The 21913-nt window shown below is 35.2% G+C and overlaps 1 protein-coding gene across 1 annotated transcript; it reads left to right on the forward strand.

Annotated features, from left to right (window-relative positions):
- Positions 1 to 14: 14 nt before the first annotated feature.
- Positions 15 to 21320, forward strand: LOC116421039 (beta-microseminoprotein-like; the record flags this gene model as incomplete). Its single annotated transcript, XM_031949381.1, has 3 exons — positions 15 to 195; positions 14867 to 14972; positions 20694 to 21320. Coding segments are annotated over 3 exons (417 nt in total), but the record flags the coding sequence as incomplete, so codon positions are not given.
- Positions 21321 to 21913: the final 593 nt, after the last annotated feature.

A 21913-nucleotide genomic window follows, 5' to 3' on the forward strand; every position in this document is an offset into this window, starting at 1 on the left:
TATACCATTAAACTTGTGATCCCTCTGTGTTTTTTTTCCAGAAGTGTTTCCTGAGCTTCTTCCTTTTTTGTATCCTTTTTGTGTCATGGTGTCATGCCCAATGCTACATTATAGCCACCGAGGGAACATCAGAGGCAGTGAGAAAAACTAGGAGGAAGAATCCACTCCTTGGAACCTGGAGTGAATGGCATCGAGGTATGTCAGCTGTTTTATCTTGTTTCAAACTCTTTTTAGGCAAAGTAAAGGATGGAAGGAAGCTCACATTTATTGAGTGCCTTCTGTGCCAAACACTGTTCAAATATTAATTTGATCCACATAACAAGACTGGGAGGGAGGTACTATTACAATCCCCATTTTAACAGAAGACAAACTGAAATAAACAGTCGAACAGACTGGACATGTTGGTTGGAGATGAGATGGGAGTATGGCAACATGATATTTTGTTTAAGTATCTGAAGGGCTGTCATGTGGAAAAGGAAATAGACTCATTCTGTGCTGTCCAAGGGACAGAACAGGGTGCAAGGGGTGCAAGCTGAAAAGAAACTAATTTTTTCTTGACATCCAATTAATAAGAACTATGCAAAAGTGAAATGAGCTGCTGCAAGATAGGATGCCCAGTTGCTAATAGCTAGCTAGCTAGCTAGCTAGATAGATAGATAGATAAATAATGGGAATTACTTTTTGGCAGGAGCTGGACTAGAAAAATTAACTTCATCTATACCAGTTAGGGGAGAGATGGCTAGCCAGCAATTTGCAAAAGGCCTGAAGGTTATTTGGGAAGCCTGATAAAAATCAATTATTATCACAATCTGACAGATAAGAAAGCTAATGAGACCTTAGGCTACAATCAGAGAGGCTGCTATCCAGGACTTGCCAACGGTTGCACAAATCAATATTTTAAGATGGAGTTATTAATATATTTCTTTTCTTTCTTTCTTTCTTTCTTTCTTTCTTCCTTTCTTTCTTTCTTTTTCTCTCTCTTTCTCTTTTTCTTCCCCCCCCCCCTCTCTCTCTTTCTTTCTTTCTTTCTTTCACTGAGCCAATTGGGATTAACTTACTTGCCCAGGGTCACACAGCTAGAAAGTGTTAAGAGTCTGAGACCAGATTTGAATTCCGGTCCTGCTGAATTCAGGGCTGGCGCTCCAATATATTTTTTTAAAACAAGTTTATGACCTCACCTTACCCTAGTTTAATAATCCTTAATCTAGAGTATTATGCTCAGTTCTAGATGCTATATTAAGAAAGGCATGGATCAGCTAATTTTTTTTTCTTTGCTGAGGCAATTGAGGTTAAGTGACTTGCCCAGAGTTACACAGCTAGAAGTGTTAAGTGTCTGAGACCAAATTTGAACTTGGGTCCTGCTGACTTCAGGGCTGGTGATCTATCCACTGAGCCACCTAACTGCCCCAGGATCAGCTCATTAAAGAGCTGGCCTCAGTGTCAGGAAGAACAGGGCTGCTACTCTACTTCTGACATCTTGTGATTCTGTGACCCTGAACAAGTCATTCTACTTTTTAGTGTTGCAGGTATCACTAGATGATTCCACATTTCAAAGCAAATTTAATTTGAATTAGTCAAAGAAGTTCTTCCAAATCACTTACTGGAAGTTCCCTATATTAATAGAATCTTATCTGATTTAAAAAATGTATAAGCTAAAGAGCATCTAGAGAAGATTGACTATGTAAGGGAAGAACCATATGTTCATATCATGTGAGAACTGGTTGAAGAAACTAGCAAAGTTAACCCTGGAAAAGAAATGATTTAGGGTAGGAATGATTGTATCAGAAGAGCTATCATGTCCATGGAGTATAACTTATAAGGGCTGGTAAGAATAAAAAGGCTTGGAATCTTGAACATCTCATTTTGAAAAGTTTTAAAAGTGAAAAAGAAGGAGAAGGAAAAAAACTGGTGGCATTGATAAGTAAAATCTGATATAACCTAACAAACAAAGATTTGAGCTTCAAGCACATCATTTTAGTGAGCAATGCATGCCAATTGTATAACAAATAAGAACCAACTTTCTTAGCTTGGCACTAGACTGAATATGGGGGAGACAGATTTTTATGCAATAAAAGCAAACAGTTAGCAGTTGGTCAATCCAGATATAAGCTAGGTAGCCTGATTTCTAATTGGAGGAAAGATTAAGGACTTTCAGGATGGGAGTAGGATTTCAGGATTTGGGGGAATCAGGAATGAGCAAATGGACTTTCCATGATTTATACAGGATATCATTCAACGCCACAATTAGCAAGCGCGTGATATTTACAGGAAAATGAAGTCTCAAAATGAGTCAGTTTTACAACAGGGTGTCATTTTAGCTCATATGATCCCCATAATTTCTTTTAACTCCCTCTTTGATTCATAGGGGTGGAAGAGACTCCTCCTTCCCCAATGGATCATTTATAAGTAAAATTTCTAAGATTCTTAATGTGCTCTTGTTCACTATCAACAATATATACCAAGAAAATACATTGGGAAGCATCTTCTTGCATAGCTTAGTATGATACTTAATGCAGATCTTAAAAACAAGAAAGGTGATATCCCCTAAAGATACAAACCTTGTTAAATAAATTATATAGGTGAAGTATGTCAAGCTACATACCAAATTCCTTAGAAGGCTCACAATGAACTTAATTGTAGAGAGGAGATTTACAAGACAACCAAGAAAACTCAACAAACATAAATACCATGAAACAGAGGGGCAAAACTATACAATGACATCACCACTATTAAATGTATCCTAGTAACCCAGTCCAAAGGTCCACTTCATCATTTCATCTTGAATCCCAAACGTCCCATGTCGAATCCCTGGAAATGTCCTCTATTGGACATTTTAGAGTAGGTCTCATAACTAGGACAGCTCTGAAGGGGACTCTGCTTCTTTCATTCCTACTTATTTACAGAAATTCTAGATAATTCTACCCAAATCTGCCAGTTAAGAAGACTAAATGCAATTAGAACAGTCTCTTCAATTTGATTTTTCCAATAACTAGTTTGTGTGATGAAAACCAGCTCAAGCTGTATGGTTCTGATCCTATTAATAACAGTTATAAGAAGAACATCAAATTAAGAACCCACAATTCACCTGAAACTTTATAGAATTTCACTTTTTACATACCACTTGCTAATTTTTTCTCTACCTTATTACTGTACTCAGGTACAGAATCTTATAAAAAATCATGAATGGTTGATGTGTAAAATGAACTCTTTTACCTTTTAAAATCATTATGTAGATATTTTCAAATAGGAAAATAATTTCATTTCCTTTAAAATTATCAGTGCAATTTTATATGTAAAATCCTTAATCCAATTTTGAGAACTTGTTACTAAACTGTACTCACAGTCTGAATTTCCATTAGAAACCTGTGGAAGCCAATCATATACCTGTATATACATCCTAATTCTTGAGATAAATCTACTGATTCCTCAAATTTTAGTATTCCATTTAATTAACAAACTTTTATATACATTTTTGTCTTATTACTTTATCTGATTCTAATTCCCTCCTCAGAAGGATACTATCCCTATATTATAATTTGAAATCAAATGACTTAGTGTCATTTAATATTTAATAATTTAGTAGAGACATATTTCAATAATAAAAATTCTACACTTCAGAGATATTTATAGAAATTTGCTATGAAAGGAAAAAAGAGGTACACAGCTATAATATTGACAAGACTGTTTCTCCATGGCATAAACTTCCTTATGTTGTCAGTGAATTTTAAGAAATGGGTAAAACTCAAGCAAGTCTCCTTTTAGAATAACACTAATTAGCAAGAGCTTACTACAGGCCAATAAATGGCCTGATGTCTTGCCTCCATTAATCCAAAGACCCTGAGGAGATGAAAAATTTCAATTTGATAAGTTTTGTTGCGTATAGAACAAATAACAGAACAGGATAGATAACATCATGGAAATGAAGACAAAATGGAGGAACAGGGAACAACATGATTGGTTGGAAGTTTGGTGATGGGGTCTAGGAAAGATCTGCTCCTTTCTCTCATGAGACTAAGTAGTCATTATATGAGTCCAGGTGCAAGAGAGCAGCTCAGACTTTTAAAGAGTAAACCAGACATCCTTGAAGGATCCCTTAATGGAGTAAAGATATCAGGCTCAAACTCCCTTACTTTCCCACACATTTCTCAAGATAAGTTAAATTCCTTGATGTAGAAGATCTGCATTTTTAGATTTAATCCATAACAATCCAGTTGAACTCTGAAATAAGTTCAGAGACAAAGAACCAAGACTTAAGCAGAGAATAAAAATCAATTGATGTAAATAGGATCGATAAGAAAACGATACAGAATCAATCTTAATCTTCTTATCAGACATGTATCATAACAGGAGAAAAACTACCTTAGCTCTGTTTCGTTTCAGGCACAATAACAAAGCCTGGATATCAAAGTCAGACTCAGAATTAACCAGGTGGGAAATTTTCCTATTCAGAACAAAATAGCAGCATGGGGAAAATGAGTCACCTATTTTAGGCCATGTCAGGGTCATTTCCTACATTTTTTTCTTGGGATAGACATCTTCCTATAGCAGTTCTCAGGCTGAGGCACATGCCTTTTTCTTCTTGAATGGTGAACTACTGACTTCATGACAATTCAGACAACTATCAAAATAAACGAAATTCAAAATACTCTCAAAATACAGTTCTGAGAGTTTTCACTTCATAAAAATTCCATTAATTACAGCTTAAGGCTTGGATATTATTAGTTTTCTCATGTTTCTTTAACAGTTGTATTTCATTTATTCTTCAGCTATAAATTTAAAATGACCACATTCTTCAGTTCTTTCAATCACATATAATGAATACAGGTTAGTTAACTTAAAACTCATTTAGCAAAAATAGACTTCAGATTCAAAGATCCTATCTTAAAATCCTTGACTCCAAAGTCCACCATTTTCAAGTTGGCTCAAAACTGTAACACCATTACAGACTATTTAGGTAAAATTCATAATTTCACACATGACAGTCAATTTGAAATGAAAACTCACTCTTTATTATAACAAACTGGTAAATTTCTCCCTTTTGACAAAGAGTGGGGAAAGGGATCCTATTTTCTTAGTTGTAGGTTCTCAGATTTTAGTACTTTGGATTTTTAAAACATGCATTGAGCAGGACTAAAAATTTACATCAAATCAGCCTGGATACAAAATTACAAGGGACCTCACAGATAAGGATATCTTAAAGTGTCTATTCAACTTTAACAGTAAATCGCTATTATTATTATCTACTTCAAAACAAAATATATCCCATTAAATATTAAATTAGATATTTACCTATCTTTAAATCACATTCTAATAACAGCTTCATTCATAGTCTAACACCATCCATATTAAAAGAGAATTTATTTTTCTAATATCATTTCTGACAATGATTTCTCAAATTTCACCATATAAGGGGAAAAATTTAGAAACACAGTGAGTATGTCTTTCAAAACAAAACAAAACTTATTTTTAGATAACATCAGCTCAGTCAAATGTACTTCCAAATTATCTTATGTAGAAAAATCATGAATTTTATCACTTTTGGCATTTATACTAACCAACTCTGAAACCTGTTATAGTGTTATTCAGTATTGGCAATTACATTCAATTAAAGAAACAATAAGAGTAGCCAATATTTTATATAGTGCTTACCATACACCAGACACTGTACTAAGCATTTCACAATCATTATATCATTTAATCCCCACAATAACATTGAAAGTGAATGCAAATCCTATCCCCTTTACAAATGAGGAAACAGGCAAACAGAGATAAAATTACTTATAGTCACACAGCTAATAAATTTCTGAGACCAGATTGTAACTCAGGTTTCCTGATCCATTCATTTTCCCCATTTTTTTTGCATTTGATGCCATAATAGGACATTTCATCATATCATAATTTAGTTACAGCACAAATCTCAACCAAGTCAAATCTGATTTTCCAATCACAAAATCAAAGTATCAGTTTGTTAGGGCTATTAGATACCTGCACTTTAAAATTTAGAACCCAGAGGTAACAATTAACTCATTTTCAAAAGTTCATGGTAGCATTTTTACCTTTTAACTCTACAAACTTTAACTTTAAACTTAAAAAAATTACTTTTTAAATCACCCCCACAGTAAAATCAATTCCTTTTGCATTTATAACACAGCCCCATCCACTCACTTTCCCCTAAGGCTTTTCATGTTCAATTCCAGAGAAAGGTGGGGAGAGGTTCAAAGGAACATCTTTGCATTCCCATCCTCTTGCTTTGGAAGTTTCAAAAGTTGGGGATCTGTCCTTAGAACAATTATTCAGAGCAGAGTATGGTATAGTCTAATCATATCCCAGAGTATTTAAATAATAATTATTCTTCAGTTGTATTTCTCCTTTATAATTTAACACAAAAAATTTAAACAACCCTAATTTCAATACCTTTTTTACATTTCTAATAATTTACAGATGCAGAGTTCCCCCTCTCCAGTATTCTTTGGTAATCTTGCTTCTAATTTATTTAAACTTATTCTGTTATACAAGACATTAAAAAGTCTTACTTAAGGCTTTCCCAAAAACATTCCTACTTTTTGAGCCCCTCACCCTGCCCTTTTCCCTCATTGTGAATGTCTAATCCTAATATTCATAACACTAAATTCAGACAACATTGTGGGTTGGGCAGGTGATCCTAGATGGCTAAATTTTGTTACCCCTACTTCCCTTCATTATAAATTTCCCTTTTCGTGTCTTAATATATTTTATTTATTTTTAAGTTGATTCTTGATCTAAACAAGGTTTTCTCTTTTCTTGATCAAGAAAGGGGTAAGTAAAAGATTAAATTTACACTGCTTACCACACTCATTTTCCCTCCTTTTTTCTCCAATCAGTGAAATGTCTTTCCTATTTCACAAAAACAATAATTCTCAGACTTCAGGAGAAAGGTGATAAATCCCTGTAACTTTAATTTTCAAAATTTTGTTCTTATTTTTCCTCAGAACAAATTCTACGCAGTAGGATCCCCAAATTCACTAAAACTTTTCAGCATTTATATAGCTCTGTTAAGTGCCTTATCAGATAGTACAAAGAGCAAAGGATGAGTTCCTTATTCAGTACTTGCCTCAAATCTACTTAGTCCAATGGAATCAACCATCTCAGATCTCTTTCTCAACTCCAAATCCTTCCTTTCATAAAGAAGAGATGCTTAAGTATAATATACAAATCTTCAAAATTTATTAAGATATTTCTAGCAGCTTCCATAATTTAAAAATATTAAAGTTACAAATTCCATCTCTAATTTATTTATAGAACAAGAAATTTCTATGAACCAGGAAAAAAATATTTTTCTTTCTTTAATTATCTAAGTTTAATTTCAACCCCAATCTGTCTGGGGTTGAAATGAGAGAGAAACTAACTTGCAAGGTTTTTTTTTTTTTCCCCTTTTTAACTTAATCTCTTGCTAAAATCCTAGAAGTGGGAATTAGTCTTGATTACTGGGACAGTGAATTTAGCATCAAATTACAAAGAGCTGGGAGAAGTTCTTCAAGCATAAAACTGAAACTTCATTCATCTTTCTAACTAATCTTTCTAAACTCTTTGGCTATAGCATTTTAATAACAGTAATTCATGACGGGTTGCATTTTCTCCTAGAATTGTTTTAAAGGTAGCATAATCTACAAACAATATTAAACATGATCTAAGACAAAGATTTTTCCTGCATATTTTACACAGAAAGAAAAAAGAACAAGACAGGAAGATAAATACATACTTGCTGGGCTCTTTACTTCCTACTAAAAGTTTAATCTCAAGGTCAGTTCGACCTCTGGGCACAGTCTTCTCTGAAGAAGTCCTTCAGAAAAATGTCCCAAGTGATCAAGTGTTTTTTTTTTTTTTTTTTTAAAAAGGCTTCCATTCAGCATCCTTACTCCCCGTAGTTTACTTTGCCAAAAACTGTGACAAACAAAATCTGAACTAACTAAGGAAACAAAGGGTCAGGCTTCCAAGCATATCAATTTATTAATCAATGAATGCCAATTGTAAAACAAATTGGGACCAGACCTCCTCAGCTTGGCACTAGACCCCCAATACAGGGGAAGATAATTTTTATGCATTGGAAATGAACCATTAAAAGAATATCAACTAAGATACAAGATTAGGTCATCTCCTTTCAAAGTGGAAAAAATATTAGGTTTTTTTCTGAATTAAGAGGCATGCTTGGGGTGTTTGGGGGATTGGGAAAGGATAGAATGAGCAGGTGCACTGTCTAGGACATGAAACAGTATGTCACATAATTCCTGATTAGCAAACTGGTGGAATTTATAGAAAAATGAAACTGAAGTATTAAAAATAGAGTCAGTTTCATGAGCTAGAATCAGTTTGGTTCAAACAATTCCCACAGTTCTCCATCAAGCTAATCTTATTCCATAAAGAGTAGCTATTATATAAAAAGGAGAAAATCAGAGGCACCCAGAAAGTCACACAAGATGAAAAACAAGAAAAGAACCAGTAATAAAACATGATACACAAATGAACAAAGTATGAGTAATAATCTAGATACAAAAGAGATCCTAATGCAATTATCTCCAGTTTATCTTCTATGTATCTATGTATTCTATGTATCTTTGTGAACATGCCACCTTCCGCATTTCACTGTGAATTCCTTGAGAACAGAGAATATTTTATTTATTTTTTTGCTGGTCTTTATATTGCTGAGTTTTGGCATATAGTAAGTAGTTCATAAATACTTGTTGACTTGATTGAAACTTAATGGAATGAGAACACAATGGGAAAATAACTTTGAAAGGAAATATTCTATTATATTATATTCAAGGATATATAAAGGTTGGAGGAAGTTCAAAAGAGCATTGACTATTAAGAAGATATATTCAAGGAAATAACAGAGAAATCAGGGATGTTGAAAACTTAATGATAGTTTGAAGATCAAGAAAGACAGAAAAAAGAAACATATTATCACTGATTGGCATAAACTACTATAGATTATCAGGACAGAAAAAAATTCAGGAGTTCAAGAAACTGATCATAATCAACCAACAAGCTTTTATTAAGTGCACCACGAGAATGGCATAATTGCACTATGTAGTAATGACAAAAGATGACACTGATCTGGAAATCTTTGTGCCAAAAGAATGACAGATAATAATTCTTTAATGATATTCTCATTCTTCAAAAGGTAGAAAGATCAATGAAGGTAACACATTCTAGATCAGATTTTTATGGACAAGGAGAAACTGGTTGCTGGGAAAGAAATGATGAATACTTTGCTGGGAAGTAACCCCTCCATCTTTACATTTTTGACAGAAAAGAGGAAAGCTTAGAGTAATCTGACCTATATCTTAGATTTGGGGAGGACAGATGGCAGAGGTTTTAGAAAAAGAATATGTCCACAAGAATATTTGACCCAGGAGAACTACTAAGGTTTGAGGAAATATAAAGAAAAGCAAATACAATATAATTAAAAGTGGGAATTGTCTAAATACATACATATAGAGTTAATTAATCAACTTAGAAAATATATATAAAAGATCAGAGCAAAGGAAGGTCATAGGAATCGGTCAACAGTCAATAGGTATTTGTTAAGCACTTCAATTTGGGGGACAGCAAGAAAAACCAAAACATGATCCTTGTCCTTAAAGGTTCATATTCTAAGGGGAGACAATATGCCCAAAATTATTAAAACTACATGCACTTTAATGGAAGGGAATCTCAGAAGGGGGAGCACTGAGTGTGGCCAGTGATTAGACCACTGCTTGGAGTCAAGAAGACTTCTCTTCTGAGTTCTAATCTGGCCTCACACAGTTAGTCACTGTGTGACCCTGCACAAGTCATATAACTCGTCTCCCTCATTTTCTTCATATGTAAAATAAGTTGGAGAAGGAAATGGAAAGCCACTTTAGTATCTTCGCCAAGCAACCTTCAACTGGGGTCACAAAGGATTGGGCATGTCTGACAAAAGTCTCAGAGGGAAGATACTCACAGTTAGGGGTTGTGGGAAGAAGCTGGGAAAATATCTTCCAGAAATCAGGATTTGAATTGAGTCCAAAAGAAACTGAGGAAACCAAGGGACTGAGGTGAGGAGGGAGAACATTCAAGACATGGGAAACATACAAAGAGGGTGTTGTGGTCCTACAAGAATATTGTCAGGAATGCTCAAACTCAGAATGATGCTGGTGAAGAAAACAAAATGCAACTAAAAGGTGGGCACTTTTGTAATTATATTGGGGAAGAGGGTCAAAGAAGGGATAAGCCTCCTGCTCTGGTGGGTGTCAAATCAAATCAAGGAGTATTTATTAAATGCCCACCATGTGCCAAGCTCTAGAGACACAAAGAAAGGAAGAATCAGTCCCTATTTTCAAGGATTACATATTGTAACGGGGAGATAACAAGCAACCAAGTGTGTACAAGAAAACTATATAAGATAATCAACAGAGTTGCAAAAGAGATAAAGTTAATTGAGAACCTGCATTATTTCTAGAATCAGCATAATGAGTCTCTCCTAGTGAAAGTCATTATAGTGCTTAAGGTAGGTGAATAGGCCCAGGTTGGAAATGGAATGGGTCAAGTCCTCCTGAGCTGATCATTGGGGATGTGGACCTATGAATGGTCACTGCCCTTTTGACCTGGGTGAGATAGAGAAACTCAGTACATAAAAAAGGAAGAGGAGGGAAGAAGGGGGGGGAAGAAAAATGTGAAACAGATAATTGAAATGACCTGAGTTTTGACGGTAATGATTTTATCCAACATATTGGCCAATGTAAATTAATTATTACAAGAAAACCAAAAGAATCTGGAAAGTAACTTAGTGAGTATACTATCACTTATTATATATTTGTCAAATAAAAGATTTCTGCCAAAGACGACACTGAGTTGGAATATAAACTTGCTGTAAAAATCTGATGAAAAAAATTATGAGCAGTATTGTATCATAAAACAAAGGAAAACAATGAAGGCAAAACCAGTTTAAATAAAGTTCAGAAAAAATATCTAACCAAGATATACTAAAGGCATTCAAGGATAAAAATGGAAGGATTATAAACAGAATAAAAATAGAAAAATATTTATATGTAAAGCCAAAAAAAAGATCTGCCAAGTTAATTATGAAAAATAACTTTTCTCCATTAAGAACAGTAATACCACCTATTTGGACCCTAAAATTAAATGTGTTTGTAGAAAAGATAGATATAGTGCTAAAGGGAACAAAGAAGGAAAAGAAAAAAAGAAACAACTGAATTGAACCAAACATATATTGAGAAGATCTGTGGAGAAAGTAACGCAATTTGTTTGATTATACAAAATGGTGCCTCACAGATTCTTTTGCCACAAACCATTGTCCAACCACACACCAAAATTATTCAAGATTCCTCAAAAGAGAAAGCAGAAATAACCTTGTTAGATGACCCTCTGATAATAAATATTAGGCAAGGTATAAAACAGGAAGGTTTGGTGAGATATGCTTGGTGAGGTACTTCAGATGTCCCTGCTTTAGACAGCATTATGCTTATTATATTAAAGCTACAGGACATTTTAGGGTCTCCTAGAAGGGACCTACAATCAAATCAAAATAATTTGGGCCGTCCATTTACATGGGAAATATCAAGTGAATGAAGAATGTTTATTGTTAAATTTCAGCACATATTTGGATGGACTGTATATAAAGGTCATCCTTGGTGTATGTATCTGGGATAGAAAGTATAGATAGAGAATAAGTTGGGCCCAGAGTTGAGTAGAAGAGTAGGTTGAGTTGCCCTTAGGAAACTGAATAGCTCCCGAAAACTTGACTCTAAATTGCTCATGAAAGTAAAGATACATCTTTTTAACACCTGCATCATAGTGCACCATGGAATACAACTGCCTCTGAAGAATTAAACATGAAAATCCCACAGAGGGCAAAGGATATGCTCAGGGAGGAGTGTAAGAGGATTGCAATACAAGTACAACAACAAAATAATAATGATGATGATAATGATGCCTGACATTTATATGGCACTTCCCACGTGGCAAACACTGCACTAAAGATCTAATATTATCGATGAGAAATTCTGAAGTAGAATACTTATAAATGGTATCTTCAAATAATTCTATGATAGGAAGAAAAGCTGTGCTAGATGTGTGGCAGGATTGAAGGATATGGATGATAGGCAAATAGTCAGAGTCTGGCATGTCAAATGAATATCTGGAGATGAAATTTTGGGAAATTGTTGACAAGACTCACATGGGATGAACAGGAGTGAATGGGCTGCAGTCTTCATTGCTGGAGTAAACTTCTGAATAAATGAAATCACAGATCCATTTGGGTATTTGAGTCTAGGAAAGCACATAGCACCCTTGATGAGACCAAATTTCCAGGCCCCAGTAAATTACAGTTTCAAGAACTGAAATAACTAGTAGAGATGATAATAAACCAATGTAGATGATCTTTGAAGGATCATGAAAAATGGGTATGATTATGTAGGACTGAGGAAGGGCAAATGTGATGATTTTTAAAGGGGAAGAGAATGGAGCAGGTAAACTAGAAGCTAATGAAAATGGCTTCTATTCCCGGCAACATTCTAGAACAAATTATTAAAAAATGATAAGTGAACATCAGTCAATCAACATTTATTAGATATCTACTATGTGTCAGGCATACAGAAGAAAGCAAAAAACAGTCCCTGTCCTCAAGAAGTTCACAATCTCAAAGTCTAGATAGGAATCAGTAATCTCAAAATCAAGATAGTTTACTCAAAAACAGGTCATGTCAGATTTAGTTTTTCTTTTCTTCCTTTCTCCCTCCCTTCCTCCCTCCCTTTCTCTTCTTTCTTCCTTCCTCCCTTCTTCCTTTCCTTCCTCCTTCCCTTTCTTCCTTTCCTTCTTTCTTCCTTCCTCCTTCTCTCCCTTCCTCCCTCTTTCCCTCCCTCCCTCCATTCTTTCCTCCCTCCCTTCCTTCCTTCCTTCCTTCCTTTCTTTCTTTTTTCCTTCTCCCCTTCTTTTCTTTCTTTCTTTCTTCCTTCCTTCCTTCCTTCCTTTCTTTCTTTTTTCCTTCTCCCCTTCCTTTCTTCCTTCCTTCCTTTCTTTTTTCCTTCTTCCCTTCTTTTCTTTCTTTCTTCCTTCCTTCCTTTTTTCTTTCTTTCTTTTTTCCTTCTTTTCTTTCTTTCTTTCTTTTGATTGGCAGTACAAAGAAATGGTTGGAGGGGCTGGCTTTGAGATGAGGATAAGTGGGGTTTAAGTTTTACATCTAACGTACACTAACTATAGGACTCTGGGTAAGTCACAATCTTCCAGTGCCCATAAACAATTTTCTAGCACTATAAATTTCACCAGAGATGCTCATCTGAATAAAGAGAAGATCATGTAAAATCACACCTAAGAAAACTATCTTGGGGACTCCAAGAACAAGTATTCCTAGGAGCTATGTCATGTGTTCTCTAAGCTTGTACCAACTGTTCTTTGGACTCTCTATGTTCTAGAGGGGATTCATGGAATTTTTGAGGAGATACTTTGTACCAACTGTTCTATATAATAACTATTCTTATAATAATAACCAACTTAATAGATATACTTTTCAAAAAGCTAGATCCATCTGCTAATTGATATAAACAGATATTTATAGAGACATTTTCTCTATAGAGATAGAGATATTTTCAGAGATACTGATGAGGATACATGAGTTTGAGTACTGGAAAACCATCCTCTAGCTATTCAGGGTCTCCTAGAATTTTAAAGGGAGAGGTGGTTTAGTTCTGAGAAATTGACATATTAGTCCAAATAGGGATTGGGAAAGTAAAGTTAGAATTGATGCTACACACATAAACACATACAAACATATACACATACCTATAAAAAGCTTACATACCAGCTTACAAGAGCTAATCATTAAATTTTCAGTGTGTGCATTTATACTTCAGAAATGGGCAGATGTTACAAATCAGAATTTGCTTTATTGATTTTCTAGTCTTAAGAAAGTGACTAAGTAAATCTTAATAATACAGGTTAAATTTAAACATGTGCCAGTGCATTTTTTTCCTGGAGAACTGGTTGCTAAACATTCTAATACATTTTATACATTGCATATATGTGTGTATATATACATGTAAATGTGTGTGTGTGTGTATATGTGTGTGTGTGTGTGTGTGTGTGTGTGTGTGTGTGTGTGGAGAAAGAGAGGGACAGAGACAGAGAAAGAGGAGAGCAAGCATGATACTTTGTGTATGAAACTTGTTTATTTGTGTGAATATTGTTTCTACTTAGTAGAATACAAGCTTCTTGAGGGCAAGGATTATTTTGTTTCTGTCTGTATCTGCAATACCTGGCCAGTGCCGAGAACATTACAGATTGTTGATATGCTTGATATGCTCATTGATTGATTGATCAAAAGAATAAAAACCTATATCATCACCACCAGAAAGTATTTATCACATCTAAAAGTCTTCCAGGCCCTTATCCAAGGTAAGAACTCATTAGCTCTCATCATTGTCTTTCAGGGGATCTTACAATTTGAAATGGGCAATGATCACTGACTCTTAAGAATATTACAGTAAGAAGAGATTCGGGAATCTTTCAGTTCAAGTTCAAGCTCTAAAACGAGCTAGGACTCAATTCTGGTTCTTTGTTCATTAGTCTAATCTTCTTCCCATTATACTTCCCTACTCCCATGTTTTTTCAGACAAAGAGCACCATATGTATTTGACAACAAAAAGCTAATGGATGGAAAAGTGGTCAAATCCTATACAGGTCAAAGGTGGAGCCTTGTTAGGATTTGGAGAATTAGATGGAGGGGAGATGGAGATTAGAAGAGTGATGGTCAGTAGACCATATGATGAAGGGAAATCAATAATTATAGGATGAGATTAGAGGTGACTTACAAAAGGATGATCCTTTAACTGCTTTTTTTTTTGTTTAGGCTGCAAGGCTCTGGATGGAATTATGCATCCCTTCAGATCTGAATGGATGACTAAGAATTGTTACAAATGTCAGTGTAATGAAGATGGAATTCAGTGCTGCAATGTGTAAGTTTGTGTTAGATGGACCTCAAATGTTCCTGCCACCTTCTCCAGCATAAGCTATGTAGGATAATAGGGAGTATAATGAGGAGGCAGCTAAGTGATGCAGTGGATAAAGCACCAGCTCTGAAGTCAGGAGGACCTGAATTCAATCTGATCTCAGACACTTAATACTTCCTTGTAATGTTCTGGTTAGCTTTCTGGAGGTCTTGGGACCAGCCTTCGTTTTAGCGGAATAATCACCATGAGAATAGTCAGGGATAAAATCCAAAATCTTTATTATCTCCTTCACTGTCTCTCTCTTCGCCTGGGGCCAAGCTAGCTTTCTGGAGGTCCTCGGGAACGGGTCTTGATTTCAGTAGAGAAATGAAGGACAAGACAGCCACCACGATGATGGGAGATGGAATGTCTCTTTCCCAGTCCTTGTTGGCTCTAATATACTCTGTTATAAGTACATCATCATAGGTGTTAATCTTGTAGAACTATACTAAGTACTAAGTACATGTAAACTAGAGAATTATTATCTTAATTCCACTGAGTTAACACTTTGTAAGATTAAATCAATCATACTGAACTAGAGAACTATTAATCACCATGCTAAACTAGATAACCATTGTATTATCAGAGTTAACACCATCTTTCAAGTATACTTCTCCAAAGTTCTGCCTTTTAAACTTCCTAGCTATGTGACGTGGGCACATCACTTAACCCCAATTGCCTCAGGAAAAAAAAAGGAAGTATAATGGATTTGAAGCCAGAATTTGTGGGTTCAAATCGGGATTCTGTCACTATCTGTGTAGTCTTGAACATCCCATTTTTATTTACTCTGGGTCCCGGTTTCCTTATATGGAAAATAATAATAGCTATCATTTATATAACACTTTAAAATATTCAGAACTCTTTAAATTATTATCCCATTCTATCCTCACAACTACTGTGGAAGTTAAGTACTACTATTATCCCCATTTTGATAATAATAATGATAATAACAGTTAACATTTATATATAGTACTTAACAAGTGTGCCAGGCACAATGCTGAACCCTTTACAATTATTATCCCATTTGGTCATTTGATCTTCATAATTCTGCTAGTATTATCCTATTTTACAGTTGAGGAAACTGAAGTAAGCAGAGGTGAAGTGACTTGGTTAAAGTCATACAGCTAGTAAGTGTCTCAGGCTGAATTTGAACTGATGTCTGAATCCAGGGTTGAGTTGTATCCACTACATCAGCTAATTGGTTCTAGAATAAGAGGACTGATTGGAATCCACGACAAATCAATACACATTTATTTAAATGCTTCTTGATAAAACCAATTAACATTCACTTAGCTTTTGTCCTATGTAAAGCACTGTGCCAAATATTTTACAATTACATGATCCTCACAAGAACCCTGGGAGGTGGATTTTATTATTTTCCCCTTCCAGAATAGTAAACTGAAATAAATAGAACTTTCATGGGACCATGCAGCTAATAAATTTCTTAATGCCAAATAACAAATATCCTTTATTGTTAAGTTGCAATTTACCTTAATAATACTGATAAGGAAAGAACTCTCAGATCCCAACAAGACACAGTTTGGCTTAAACCAAATCAAATAAAATCTGGATTTATGATCATTAATGGAGAACATTTAAATTGTTATTAATACTCTTAGCACCTAAAAAAAGCTTATTTTCTATAAATTTGTATATTTCCTTTTTGGAAAAAAACGGCCTGTTGTGGCAATTCCCAGCTCTGTATAAATTTTCCCTGTACTTCCTGAAAGATCTAAAACTTCTCATTTAAAGAGCATTCCAGCTATCCATTTCCATCTGGGAATTTAAGCTGCGTCTACTAGGAAATACATATAAAGTTTTACAAAAAGTTTGAAATCATACTTGTTATTAGTTAGCTTAAAATGTGCTAGGCTAAAATATCCCTAAGACTCAAAGCTAACTTCCTGCTTTGGGGGCCCAGATAGAGAGGTAATGCTGGTAGGGCATGGCCAGTTTCCCTAGGCAGAAACCTGAACTTTCAGAGGTACTTTGATAATTAAATAATGGAACAGTATAAGGAAACATTTAAGATTTTATAATAAATCACAATAACCAATATCTTTATCATATCCAATATTAAGTTTGATTTATAGTTAGATTTAATAAAGCCTTCTTACAGATTTATCCTCAAAGGTAGGTGGATCAACATGATTTACCAGATGATTATTTTAATCTTATTTTTAGGCTAAAATTGGTTACAGACTGATTTCTAATCATCTTTTTCTTTGCAATTTTTAATTCTAATTCTAGTTCTAGTCCTAATTCTAGTTCTTAGTACTTGAAATGTATAAGCTTGGGTCTGTCCTGAAATCGTAAAATATTGATACCTATCTCAGTTACTCATATGCTATTGATTTCTTATTTTTTTTACATCAGTCTTTTAACAATTAAATGCATAACCCAAAAGAATTAAAGAATTCACATTTTAACATTTCTAATAGGGTAAATTATCAAATTAATATCAGACTTTATACATAGTACAAATCACACAACTGAGGTAACTTGGCTTAAAACCACATAGCTAACAAGGTTCCTGATATAATACCAATAGACAACAAATTTTATTTAAAATGAGATCAGAATAAATTTAATTATATCTGGATCTATTTTCAAATATTATTATATAAAACCTTAATTTATAATTTCAATTATTTAATATTATATTTTACACAAAGCTATTTATTCCAAGCATTTCTCATTTCTATTTCTAGCTAATCTACTGCCAAAGATTTTAAAAGTAGTAGTGTATAACAGATTTTAATTATTACACAGCAACACCTTACTTATCAAATTTCTCCTAACTTTATATAATTGCCTATATTGGCTTTTAAATCAAGTGACAAATTTTTTCCTTAATTAATCTTCCAATCATATCCCAGACTACACCTTATTCCACTGATTTCTAATATTTCTCTTTTCTATCTTCCTCTCATCTGCTTTTCCAACTTTAGCCATCCAGAAAAAGAGGGAGGAGAGAAAGAAAGGGAGAGCCAGACAGACAGGGAAACAGAGACAGAAAGACAGAGGCAGAAACAGAAAGACAGGAGAGACAGAAATGATGAGATTCTGAGTAATTAGGTAGAGTTGGAAAAAAAAAAAGTACTGATAAGATTACTTCCTGAGGCAAGCAGGGAAGGGCACTGATGGGGATCAGTTTTAATCTCAGAGTCCCACCCTCTGTGGAGGTCGCAGTAGCCTCAACTTGCTATGTCCAGGAGTCATGTCAAACCCCTGACCATTAAATTTCCCCTATAAACCTGTTGATGTCTCACATCATCTTTACTGAACCCCATTGGGTTAAGTCCACCATGACACGCTGCCTAATGGTGTATTTTCACTTGATGTCTTTCTCCTTCTGGTTAATTAACCCTTTTAGGGTGCTAAACTTCTCTTTGCATTTAGCCTGCCAGCTAAGGGCATACTCTCACCTCATGGAGAAATTCCCTTTCTCCTGGTTTATCGTGAGTTCCACTAGCAAACTTGTCTTTTCCATTGTTAATTGTTATATGCTCTTCTAACTATTTCATATTTACCATTCCTGGTATCCAGTGTATCTCTTCATTTTGTCTGTAACCTCTTCTAAAGACAGAAAGGGGAAATACTAGAAAGCAGTGGAATAATGTATAGTCTGGGATGTGATTGGAAAAATTTTGTAACTTGATTTGACAACCAATACAGGCAATTATATAAAGTTAGGAGAAATTAGGAAAGACAGAGACGGAGATAGAGACAGAAACAGAAACAGAGAGAGAGAGACCAAGAGACAGAGACAGAGACAGAGAGACAGAGACAGAGGGAGACACACAGAGAAAGACAGAGACAGAGAGAGAAAGAGAGAGAGAGAGAGACAGAGACAGAGACAGAGACGGAGACACAGAGAGAGGAGAGAAAGAATATTCTAAGTTCTACATATAGAAGAGTCAAACTTCTACATGAATGGAGATGGGGCTGATTCTTCTCCCATCGGCTACTTCACAGATTTTTCTAAGGTTTCATCTCTTATCCAGACAAAACAGAATTTTTAAAAATAGTTTCCCCAGTCTCTACTTCATCTCATCTTTCAGTATTTTACCTGACTCCCAATAACTATTCCCATTCAAATGAATTTAAGGCTATTATTTATTAGCCACATCTAGTACTGGTTTTCCTTTTGTCTTTTCTTTGGGTAGAGAGGAAAAATCCTTTTTGGTGGCTAGTTTCACTTTTAAAAAAAAGAAAGAAAAGAAAAGAAAAAGAAGAGGTGGCTATATGGCAAAGTGGATAGAACTCTTCTCCATTTCCTCCTCTCATTTCTTTTCCTCCTCCTCCTCTCCCTCTTTATCTCTCTTCTCCCCCTTTCTCTCCCCTTCCCCTTCCCTTTTGCCTTCCTTCTCCATCTTCCTCTTCTCCATCTTCCTCCTTTTTCTTCTCCTCTTCTATTTCTTCTTCCCTTCCTTCCCCTGCCTCTAATTAAAATCTTTCTCTCTAAATCTGCTCTTCATCCTAACTTCATTATTTCTGTCAGGAGACTATAAGCACTTTGAGGGCAAGGATGCTCTAGATTTTTATCTTTGCATCCCTTGTAGCCAGTATCCAGGAGGGCCCTAATATGTGTTGAAACCTAAAGAGTCATATAGTCTCTACTCAAAGACCTCACTGATGAGGACTTCGAAACCATTTTGAAAGACATTCTCCTTACCACTCCATGAATTTGCTTTACTAAATACCTTTAAATCTCTTCTCTTCCATCTGATTGTGACTTCTTGAATTATGCCCAATTCCTCTCCATCCTGACTTTCTTTCTCCTCTCTTTCCACTCCATAAGAAGTTACTAATATTCATTCTGCAAAAAGTATATATTTCTATATTTACAGGCAAGTTCCTTGAGGGTAGGAGCTTGTCATTTTTGTCTTTATATGACCAGTGCTTAACAGGCTTTTAATAGTAAGTACTTAATAAATGCTTGTTAGTTGATTGGAATTAGGGTTATATCAATTTTTTTCTCCCATTGCCACCACACTAGTTCAGACCCCCATCATTTGTCACCCAGACTATTATACTGGTTTCCTAATTGACCTCTCTAGTTTAAGTTGCATTCTTCTTCAATCCATCTTCCACATAGCTGCCATTATTGAAAGAACAAATCTGATAAGGTCACTCCCCTGCTCAGTAAACTCCCGTGGCTCTTTCTTTAGTATCAAAAAAAAAAAATCCTCTGTTGGCATTTAAAGCTCTTCACTATCTACTTCAATCTTACCTTTCCAGTACTATTACACATTCATGTCTTCCACTCATTCTAGAAGCCAAACTGGCTTTTTTTTTTCTGGTAATTAACACACAAATTTTCATCTCTCATCTCCATATTTTTGGACTGGCTCTTTAGTTTTCCTCCTTAGGAAAAAGTTTCCTTAAAATCTCAATTTAAACAGCACTTCCTACATGAAGCCTTCCCTGATGCCTCCAGTTTCTAGTGCTTCCCTTTGAAATCATCTTGCATTTATTTTGTGCATATTTTGTACATAGTCTATGTGTGTGTGTGTGTGTGCATATATTTATATGTGTGTCTATGTGTGTGAGAGCTCTGATAGAATTTAGGTTCCTTAAAGATAAGAATTATTTAAAGCTTTACGCCTCTAATATTTATTTAACTTAGTGCTTGGCATAAGAAAGTATTTGTTAAATATTTGTTGATTTTTCTCTCCATCATAGAGCTATTAAACCAATAGATGTTGATGAAAAGAATTGCTTGAGCTTTCTGAACAAAGCAACCTGCATATATCAGGTCTTGAATAAAGAAGACCCCACCAAATCCTGCCAGGTCAAGACTTGGATTGGGTAGCACTGACCCTTCTTAGTGCTTCTGCCAAGATCTTTGCTTTCCATAAGCAGAGGAGAAGCAGTGCTCCTCTTCTTGAAATGAAGTATGAAAAGCTTGAAACCCTGCTACATGTGAGCAATATCTTGCTTCCCGCTTCTTGGGAGATGCCACCATGGTGATCATGAAGCTCGGAACTTGAGAAGGAGAGCGGTGATGATCCTTGTTCCTCCTCTGGGATTTTCAGAGCATATTGAACATAAGGGCCATGGAAAGGCTGTTTTTTTCCCTCTTTGCCCCAATTTCCTTGAGCTGGGGCTCAGGCTGGTTCTTCTTTGGTGCAGCCCAGATACATCATGAATTTCAATCAGAGCCATTTACATATAACCCAACTGGATAAGTGTTAAAGGTAACAGCTCTTTTAAAAACCATCTCTGATAGATCATCTGAGTCATCTCCCAATATCCTGCGACCTGCTGCCTAATGAATGCTTTGAGAAAATAAATTAGCTTGCATCATAAGCTGGATCTCCTTTCTCTTCCTTGGGCAAGAGGTGTGTTCACACTCAGTGAATGCAATGAGTGAAATCCTGTGTCTTTATGGATGTTATTCCAGGGATAGCTGTAGGAATGAAGGTCATACAGATCTGCAAAGCTTTTCCCATCCACTAATGATAGGCCAGTCACTGCACTGACATATTTAAGGGAATAAATCAATTTAATAAACATTCATTAAACATCCACCATGCGACAGATTCTATTGCCAAATACTGGGAAGACAAAGGCAAAAGGGTGACAGTTTCTGCCTTTAAAGGGCTTATCAGAGTGCACTGGGCCGATATAATGTATATAGTTAAATAGGCAGTAAAGACTAGGCCTGTGATATCAATGATATATTGAATTCAATTTATCAATGCAGGTTGGGACTCTATCTCTGATGGAGAATCTTAAAGCATAGTCTAGAACATTGAAATGTTAAGTGATTTTCTTCATATCTCAGAGCCAGAAGGTATCTGAAGCAGGTCCTGATCTAGATTACTCTGGCTCCACAGTCACTTCTCTTGCAACTTCCTTGCTGTGTCTGTCTTTCTAACTATCTATCTAATTTCTTTTTA

Source organism: Sarcophilus harrisii, chromosome 2 (assembly GCF_902635505.1).
Source record: "Sarcophilus harrisii chromosome 2, mSarHar1.11, whole genome shotgun sequence".
In the NCBI taxonomy this organism is placed as follows: domain Eukaryota; kingdom Metazoa; phylum Chordata; class Mammalia; order Dasyuromorphia; family Dasyuridae; genus Sarcophilus; species Sarcophilus harrisii.